At 35.5% G+C, this 10200-nt stretch overlaps 1 protein-coding gene across 1 annotated transcript; it reads right to left on the minus strand.

Annotated features, from left to right (window-relative positions):
• Positions 1–2944: 2944 nt before the first annotated feature.
• LOC127003295 (malectin-A-like) lies at positions 2945–9915 on the minus strand. The gene is made up of 6 exons (XM_050869766.1): positions 9672–9915; positions 5572–5696; positions 5270–5395; positions 4194–4376; positions 3545–3602; positions 2945–3368 (listed from the first exon to the last, which is right to left on the minus strand). Exons 1-6 carry the CDS (start codon positions 9766–9768, stop codon positions 3118–3120), a joined length of 840 nt encoding a protein of 279 aa, XP_050725723.1. The 5' UTR covers positions 9769–9915; the 3' UTR covers positions 2945–3117.
• Positions 9916–10200: the final 285 nt, after the last annotated feature.

Here is a 10200-nt window from a genome sequence, read left to right on the forward strand (position 1 = left end):
TCCAAAAATTTAACTTTCAGCAAACAGTTCTGCTCTCAAAACAATAATAAACACAGTGCTCATATTTATAATATATGAACTGCAACCATGATTCAATATAAAAATAAAGTAATGAATTTCAGTGTTTTGTTTGGTCAAACTTTTGTTTACAATCATTGTTCTCAGCTGAGTCAGGTAATGATCTTATTTCATTGTAGTAATAAATAAATATTGATTACACACACACAAAAAAAAAAAAATAAATAAATAAAGTGCATACCAAAAAAATAATTATGTAACCATATTTTTAGGAGTTATCACATTCTAGTTCAATATACAAGAATGGAGGTGACTGGAACTGAATGGGTTAGTTCACAAATTCATACACACCATTCCATTTAGTACTCTCACCAACTACTAGAAAAAAACTGAGCTGAGGTATAAACATAAACTGTTAGCAAAATAAAGTTTGAAAACCATTCATTGTTTTAACAATAGTTCATTTTGTACCTCAGCCAGACATTCCATGGGAGGTTTTCCCTGATGGATTAACTGGGATTGAAGGTACAACTTGGTTATCATCCCATATATTAAGTAGTCAATGTCTTTCTATGCATCTTTCATTTCCCAGCAGGTACTTCATTCTTTTATACATTTTTACTTTGTATGCTGATATATGTGCTTGCTCTCTCATACCAAAGGGTACATTAAACAACTCAGGTGCACCTATCCAATAAGTAATCACATCAGGAAAAAAAATTTACTCTGGAAAATTGAACATTAATAATAAATAATATCTATTGTTAAAATAAATTGATCATAATTTTTTATTTCAACAATAGTTCATTTTCATTCCTCTGATCTTTATAAAACATGTGTACTAAGTGGAATGCTGCATTAAAGTTGGTGAGAATGCTCTACCTGTAAATAATTTTAATCATTTACCTTCTCTTCAAACCACTTTACATTGAATTATAGTATATTTCCCTTTCCTCTTCTAATGAATTAGTCAGGATAACAAAGGCCATAAGGTGTACAAAATATAAATATAGATTAATTTGCTCTTTTTAGCACTACCAACATTTCACTTCATTGTCCAACTGTTTCTATTTCTGGGTAAGAACATTCCAAAACACACACAAGCACACACATACACATGCACACCCACACATGCAAACACCCACACCCACATCACTGAAATGCTTAGATTTTCACACAATCGCACTAAATCAAGCTGTCCTCATTGCAGTATCTTGGACATATTAAAGCAAAGCTTGGAGGTACAATTTGAAGACAGTTTAAGCACAACATATTTTCAAAAAGTATGTGTGTCTTTACTGCTTTCAGCCAAGTAAAATTAATATGCACTTTTGTTTTGTTTTTGTTATCACCATCAACAACTTTCTCAGGACCACTTACATACATTTATCTGAAGTATAACTGAAAATCATCATGTATGCATTCTGAAGTATAAAGTGAGTTAGTTCATGATTCTGTGTGAAAATGATGGGGTAGATTAATAAAAAAAACATTAATAAGTTTATAACAATTATCATTATTTCTTATCAAATTATTATTATATTCACCCACTTATTCTTCTCCCTTTCTTCTTAATGATATTTTTTCAAATTCAATTCGTGACCCTTGCTTGATGCACCTTGTATGTACACATAAAATCATTTCCAACTTTTGCTGCTACAGCCCTCGCCTGCTGGAAATGCAACTCTGTATGTTAAATTTGTTTAAAATCTATTGTAAGTGAAAAGGAGCTACACCATAAATAATATCATTAATAATAATAATAATAATAATAATAATAATAGTAATACAGTAATGATAATAATAATAATATGGTAATAATAATGATAACTGTAATAATAATGATCATATAGCTAATTTACATCAGCTCTTGTCTGTATTGTAAAAAAGAACTAAGGCTTACAATCACATTAAGCAACAGCCCTATGAGACTTAACTGATACTTAATAACATAGATTTAACCAACCCAAGTAAACCATACTAAGCATCAAAATGTAAAAACAAGAAATAAGTTAAATCCTTGATATGGATTCTCATCGTATCCAAGGTTTCCTTGCCACCCTTAAAGTATGGACGCAATATAACAGCAATATTAAGAGAATTTTCTTATTATTGGTTGGAAAACCTGGATAGAAGGAATGAGCAAGTTGTACAAAAATACTGTACAGGCAAATATTATTTGAGTCTGTGCCCTGTAGTGTCCATCACCACCACCACCATTGTGCTATAGCCTTGTGCATACTGATAATATTAAGTATACCTATTACATACAAAAGAAGAAAAAGAATGCACTACGAAAGAGAACAAATATTTGCCAAGAACAGCTGAACACACAAACTGAGATGTGCACCAAGTACATAACATGGTTCCAAGAAGACTCTGAAGCCTCATCCTCAGGCAGCTTTCTTTGGTAACGTGTCACTTAAACAATAATGAGTGGGAGGCAAAAAAAAGTCTCCAAGTACCAGTGATGTCTGTGAGCACCGGAAAGACTAGTAAATATGGCAAGGTGTCCCCATTAACTACAGACTTGCAATGATCGTCACTTTAACAAACGTTTTCATCTCAAATGATCAGTATGCACTTATAAAAGTATTAGGCAATTTTAAGACCTCAAACTACACCAATGACAAATTAAACAAATAAATAAAACTCTGACCCAGGAGGACATAGGTTAATACTCAAGTTTTCCTAATACTGTTCTCCAATTGGCTGGCAAAATTTCTTGCACACATATGCATCTTGCAATATATATATATATATATATATATATATATATATATATATATATATATATATATATATATATATATATATATATATATATATATATATATATATATATATATATATATATATATATATATATATATATATATATATATATATATATATATATATATATATATATATATATATATATATATATATATATATATATATATATATATTGCATCAGTTATGTACATTACCATTTTCACATCTGCACACATGCTTCCAAAAACGCCTCAAGAAGAGAAGAATCTTGTAGCACAAAACAAAGGTCTCCGAGAAGCAGTGCAACACCCGAGAGCTACGACATGTCGACGAATGCAACCATCACAGTTTACAAAGGCAGAAAAGGATAGGTATGGCTGCACCAATGGCCACAAACACAGGCAGCATGGAGCTTGTGTCATCGGCAGCATAGGGGTCTGGGGTGCGGGGGCCACTGGGCCGTCGCTTGGCTGACTGCTGCTGTTTGCTGTTCTGGTTTGTGTTGGTGTTTTGAAGTGTGGCACTTTGGCGCGGCTCCTCCACCTCACTGTCCAACTCCTCCTCGCGTGGTAGTGGTGGTAGTTTTGGCACATCTATTTAAAGGATCAGGAACAAGACTATTGTAATTAAGTTTCTCAAGAAAGGATGTATGTAGTCAGGAAGCCAATCATAATTAGAAAGTATTAAAAGATAAATCTAGTTAAGAAAATTATGCAGTTAATTTGAAAAATTTCCAGAACTGACCAAAGAATACATTAGTAAAACTTACCATCTAATCTTCCTTTTATCACAAAAATGGCATTCACCTTTGGATTGTCTTTGTAACCCTGTGAAAAATATAAAACAAAGAATGCATTAGGTTATATAAAAAAACTACTTTCAAACTATTTTTCTTACACTTCCACAACAGCAAAACACACTTACTTCAAATTACAAAAATTCAAGAAACTGATTTTTTAAACAGTTGGCTGCCTCCAGTTATACCTTCCTCCTAATGACTCAAAAGGTATGAAAAAAGGTACAGTATGTCTATTTGTATGGGTTTCACCTATTCAATGCTTCTTTGAAAAGAAAAATCAGCTGTAAGGTAGAACTGGGCTTGGGTATTCATACTCCTCCACTTTCACCAGCTTCTCTCATCTTAAAACTACCTCAACTTGCTGTACCCACAAAATCAATTACTTCAATACATTTTTCCTCTCTTAAAAAATTCTATATTCATTACAACATTCACTCCAAAGCTTGCATTAAGAGATCTGAAGACAGAGGACAAAAGCCTTTCAAGAAAATATGGTGTTAATAAAAGTCATGATATCTGAGCCTAAAGTACTTGAAAAAGATCCATTCTGTTGCTTACAACAACAAAACCTGCAATAGGTAGCTCCAAACAACAAAAATTCTTCAGTCTTCCAACACACCTTGACAAACTCCACCTTGACCTTGCTGCCCCTGAGAGGACTCTCCTGCCCCCCCACCATGAGAGTGTTGCCTGCCACTGTGAATGGCACATATTCATCATGGGCTACACCTCGCCCAACACGCAAGAAGATGTCCAGGGCAGGGACCACTGTGAGTTCACCGTTCATCACCACATCAAATACCTGAAGACAATGCAATGATAAGAATCCACATGAGTAATAACTGAGGGTGTCAGATATATCTAAGAACCAAAGTTATGCTTTTTCTTTATTTAATAACAATCACGAACTTAAATTGAACTTCATATGATCATAAAAGGTATGCAATCATGGAAAACTTATTACATGTTAAATCCAACTGCTAGATATAGCATGTGTTTAACAGACACATTCCTGGATTTCTAGTAGACCGCCCTGAACAAAATATACCCTGCTAAGACTGTCTGAAGAACAGTGCTGGATTTAGGCACAGGTTAAAAAAGCTTGGAGCCTCATGATTAGTAAGGGATTCATAAAATCTCAGCCTTACAATGTACACACCTCTTCTGAGCAAGAAAGATGAATCCAAACCCCTTCTGAAGACTAGATTTAAAAGCTCTCAGTTCAACTTCACAATTTACTGTTACACGTATAGTTAACCTATATCAGCACACACTATTATTAGGTATATGTGAATTAGAGTTGGTGTTGTATATTCCCTTATGGGGCATTTAGTGTTACTGTTGATGGATAGAACTCTCCTCTAGACCTCTTAACCAGGGGCATCATCACAAAAATGAGCCTAGATACGATGCCCCCTCATTTTTCTGAGGTGCCCAAGTTCTCAGAATGAAATATTAAAAATATTGTTTATAATAAAGCACATACATAATTTTTTTCCATTTTGAAGAAACCGTTGCAACACTGTGACATCACTGGTGAAACATTTTGATTAGGGGATCAAGTTGTTTTTGGTTTAGGGTCTCACCAATTCTAAATCTGACACTGTTATGGAATAATTTTGCTTAGTAATGATGGGATTAGTCTTTAAAGAAATCCATAAACCAATAAAATCTCAGCTTATGTAATCAGTTTACCTTTTGGTCCGGTGCATTAAAGTAAACCTCAGAGAACTTCAAGACAAGAACGTATTCTCCGTCACCTTTCAATGGAATTTCATATCCAAAGGTTGAATGGTGGTATCTTTCAGTCTGATACAACACCTGTAACAAAACAATACTGGTAGAAGTACAAATAGTTTAGGAATAGGAAAGAATATATAAAAAAAAAACTCAATCATTTGATTGATCAGAAACTGAGCAATCCCCCCCCCCAAAAAAAAAAAAAAAATAAATAAATAAATAAATAAATAAATTTATGTTATTTCACTTTTGCTCACCTGATCTCCAGGGGGCACTCTGCCAATAACTAGCTGTTTGCCAAAGTCAGATGCCGTCCCCACCTTGCCAGTCAAAGGGTCTTTCTCATACCTCACACCATATACATCAATGTGAGCTTCCCCTCCTGCGGTGCAAGGTAGAGTATGTACTTCATTAAAATTTTATCTTCTCAATATAACAATAAACTTTAAAAATCTATATCATGGTATTCTTTTATTAGATTATTCTTTAAGTGCATACAAAGAACACATTGATGAAAAAATTAGCTGTAATTTATTCATATGTGCTACATACTCCATTTCTATGGAAGCCTCATGACAAGGCATGCATGACACCAAGGATTTACTGATTTGCCATAGTAGGGTGATCATGCCTTAAAATTGCACACACATTTGTGGTATCATGTTTATATCTTTCAAGTTCCTCAAGCATTATTTCATTAATGAGAATATTGAGTTAAGTTGTGGCCAATTTTTAATAATTTACACTATGGTCATCTATATCCCACAATATGATATATACTAATGTTGTATCTACATCACAATGCATAATATAAATATTCACTCATAATACATAAAAAAAAAGTCAACCATACTTTTATAGGTTCATGAATAAGTAAGTATGTACACCTGACAAAAAATGGTGTATCTTGCACAATGATGCATATTCATCCTGCTGCTAGAGGCACAAGTAAAGAGTCAAGTGACAATATTAGTTGCAAGAAATGTGTGGCTGCTTCTCCAAGCATGAGGTGCAACAGTGCTTGTAGTTATTGAACCAAATTTTTTTTAGTTTTTCTTAAATGAACACATTCTCAAATTCCTGTCATAACCAATGAGCTCTGTCACTATTTCTTGGTAAAACAATAAGGCTTGTTTCATATCTACGTACATGTACATTAAGAAGAATCCTTTAAATTCTATAAAAAAGTAAGTGAACCTAAGTATAACTATATATAGTTATTTTCATTCCATCTGTCCACTCATGACTGTAGATGTGGCACAGGCACACTATTTTCTTCATTGATACGTATGAATGTTTTTGTATACAAAGAACCCTCAAGCCGTCTTATGTAGACAACAAACATGATGATTTGCATCGATAATATACCATACAAGCACAGACAAGCTTGTATCGAGCAGTTTAAACCTTATAGTCAGCTCATACTCAAATGATCTATGGCCTTTCAAATACCTAGAATTCATAATTCATCTCATTTTAGGTACATAAAAAGACACCTGGCTCTGCAAGTGCTTATACATAAGGAATTTTGAAATTTATTACATGTAAATAGCATAGGCCATAGATTTTTTTAGTATGATTTGACATTACTGTTTGATACAAGCTTGTCTTTCATGTGCTTATATGGTATATTATCAATGCAAATTGCCATGTTTGGGATTTATAAGGAGTGAGGGTCTTTTTGTATACAAAGACATTCAAATATATTATTGAAAAATTAGCTAGGATATCTCTCACAACAGTTGATTTTCATGTATTCATGAACTAGAACAGCACAGGTGCCACTATCAAAATTTCCACTTTGTTGATGGACATATGAAATGAAACCGACTAGCACAACGACCAAAGATGCAGACAAAGACTCCAAAGGCCTTAATTGTGAGGTAGATTTAGGTTCAGCGCTACAATGCCCACCTCATGCCTTTGAATCCCAGGTTGGATTATTAGGAAAAAGATTTATTCTCCCAAACAGATCAATTTCTCATATATTTTGAGATGTGACCCCATGGCAGCATCCTCTGGTAGGAAAAGAAATTGGGATTTATTTTCCCTCATTTCCATATTATCAGACCTCACTTACTCTATGTACAACCTTGATCATTATTTTCTGCTTTTTCTTGAAAAATCAGTAGGCTAAACCAGCCAGTGGCAACAAAGTGGTCACATGATTTGTTGTGGCCTACTATAGTTTCACATAATAAATACCAACTAATAAATCCTATATGAAGTGATCTACTTGCCTTTCCACCTCAAATATGGGTTCACCAAACTCTGACCATCCCAGAAACTATATTTATATCTATCTATCTATCACCGTGCCTCTGCTGGCTAATATACATTGCCACAATCAATAGGAAAAAGTTGCTCATTAAATAGGGTTAGCATGTTAGTTTGTTGGGGCTGGGTTATTAATGCTGTAGTACTATAGTGCTTATTTGGTGGTGCTAGGCTACTAATTAAGTAGGGTTTGGTTACTATCTATATTAGCTTTCCTTTAATGTGGCAAGCTTGCATGATGGAGACTTCATTTGATTTGCTGAATGGAATGCATCTCATCATCATCATTATCTTCTGTTTAACTTCAACTTTTCCCATAATCTCATGAGATTAGATGGCTGATATGTTATTGTTATGCACGTAATCATTTGAAAGCTGTATTAGAGCAAACCCTTGCTTTAACATGCCAATTAGGTGGAAGGGGGTGACGTTCAGTCATATCCAAGGGATCCAAACTTATCCCACATAACGAACTTGGATAATTATGAGAGCTGAAAGTTTGCTATGCCCAACCATTTCCGTATATAACAACGTTTGTGATGAAGAGGCAAACTGATGCTTTTGGTAATGAGTGTCTTCACAGAATTATGGGGTATCACTGGAATAACTTGGTCAAATCAGTGACTGCTCTGTGAGATTGAATTGATGCCTATCACCTGAAAAGTCTATGAATGCCAACTCTGACTATATGGGCATGTGGCACACAACCCAGATATCAACCCTTCTCATCAGGTTGTTTTTGTAAGAGACAACCTTGAGCAGACATGGGGCGATTACTTATGTTATGTAATCGATTACGAATTTACGATTGCGATTACTTCATATTTTCATGATTACGATTACGATTACAATAAAATTAGGTGTAATCAATTACAATTACGATTACATGATGTATTAATCGTGATTACAGGAAGGACTGAAAGGTAAACTTGCAAATTTCATACACATGTACCGTACTAAATATTTAATTGGTTGAATTGCTACAGATATTTAGAGTACATACTTGCTGTACAAGAAACTATTAACTAAAACTGCTAATGTAATCGCCAAAGTAATCACAATTACGATTACATTTATAATGTATTCGATTACGATTACGATTACTTAAAAAAATAAGAGGGTAATCGATTATGATTACGATCACTTGAAAAACTGGAATCGATTGTAATCAATTACGATTACCCAATGTCTGGCCTTGAGTAGAGGGGCCTTAAGTAGTGCTCACCAAGCTTATGGCTAGAGCAAGTTGATGGATCTTGCTGGAAAATACAAAGTGGCAGAAAGCACTAATGCTTGCATACATACCATTTAGTGAATCGGGTGGAAGGGGCGGAGCCTCCTGAACACAGATTTGTCTTTGAAAACAACAGTATTATTACATAGTATGGATTCAGTTCTTCAGTCAGGGTTGGTAAGTTTGAAAACTGGTCATAACAAAACTCCTAATATTCAAAGAAAAAGAAGGGTAAATTCATTCCAAGAATATACTATCAATACTAATACTAATATACTAAACTAAATGTCTTAAGAACAAACAAATATAATCTTTCCCTGCTATGATGTCCTATTTCTTATCATAATTAATGACCAAATCAAAGGAAAACTCGACATTATAAATTCAGTGAGCTGTTAAATGTTTTTGATACATTTGAATGTGGCACTGTTCAGCAAAACCAGTGCCTCATTCTTACATATGTTGTAAATTGGCTATAATTAGTGCTGGCGTGTCTGCTATCTGACTCTCTATTTTATTTTGCTCTCCCTCGCACGCTGGGAGTCATCCAAGATGCCAGCCCCGTCCCCAGCAGCGCCGACCCGTGCAGGCCGTGCACGGCGGACAGGTGTGACGTGTCCGGAAGGCACAGCCCCACGAGGCCACCTGACGCCGATCCGCTGGCTAGAACATCACTATATTTCCTTCATCACACATGACATGCCTCGTGCCTATCCTCCTCACGCAGAACACGGCTCTGAGGGGACAGCCTTGAGAGCACTAAAAAATGCCCCCCGCCAGGCCGCTCACCTGACTGGCGGCACCTGCCTCGCCTCCCACCACAACACCCACATCAACCACATTTACCTGCATTCACGGCATATATAACCTCCCCGAGGCCACTAGCACTACAGAGGAATGACAGCAGAAGCAGCAGGGAGCAGGGTAGGGTGTGGGGGCCCATGGCAGGCAGATTCAGAGGCTCCACAGGTTTATTGTGACTTTGTCAACAGCCTGTCGTCTGCTACCCTCCTCGCCGCCGCCACTCGCCGCCTCCCGCTGGTGACTGCCTGCCCTGCCCGCCGACACGATTATCACCCACACCTCACACACGCACACCTTCAGAGAAATAAAATAATAATTAAGATAAACTTTAATCTCAGATTTTACTCCTAAAAGATTTGGGTGACAACTTCTTGATACGAAATCTAAGGAATATATAATAAGCAAAGGAAATCATTTTTTTTTTTTTTTTACAGCAAAGGAGACAGTTGATAAAAAAAAAAAAGCCTGCTACACACTGCTCCTAAAAGATTCCAGAGGAGTGGCCGAAAGATAGGTCATTTTCGGGAGCCTCCTCTTGAAAGAGTTCAAGTCGTAGGCAGGAGGATTAACA

The sequence above is a fragment of the Eriocheir sinensis genome, chromosome 25 (assembly GCF_024679095.1).
Source record: "Eriocheir sinensis breed Jianghai 21 chromosome 25, ASM2467909v1, whole genome shotgun sequence".
Classification (NCBI taxonomy): Eukaryota; Metazoa; Arthropoda; class Malacostraca; order Decapoda; family Varunidae; genus Eriocheir; species Eriocheir sinensis.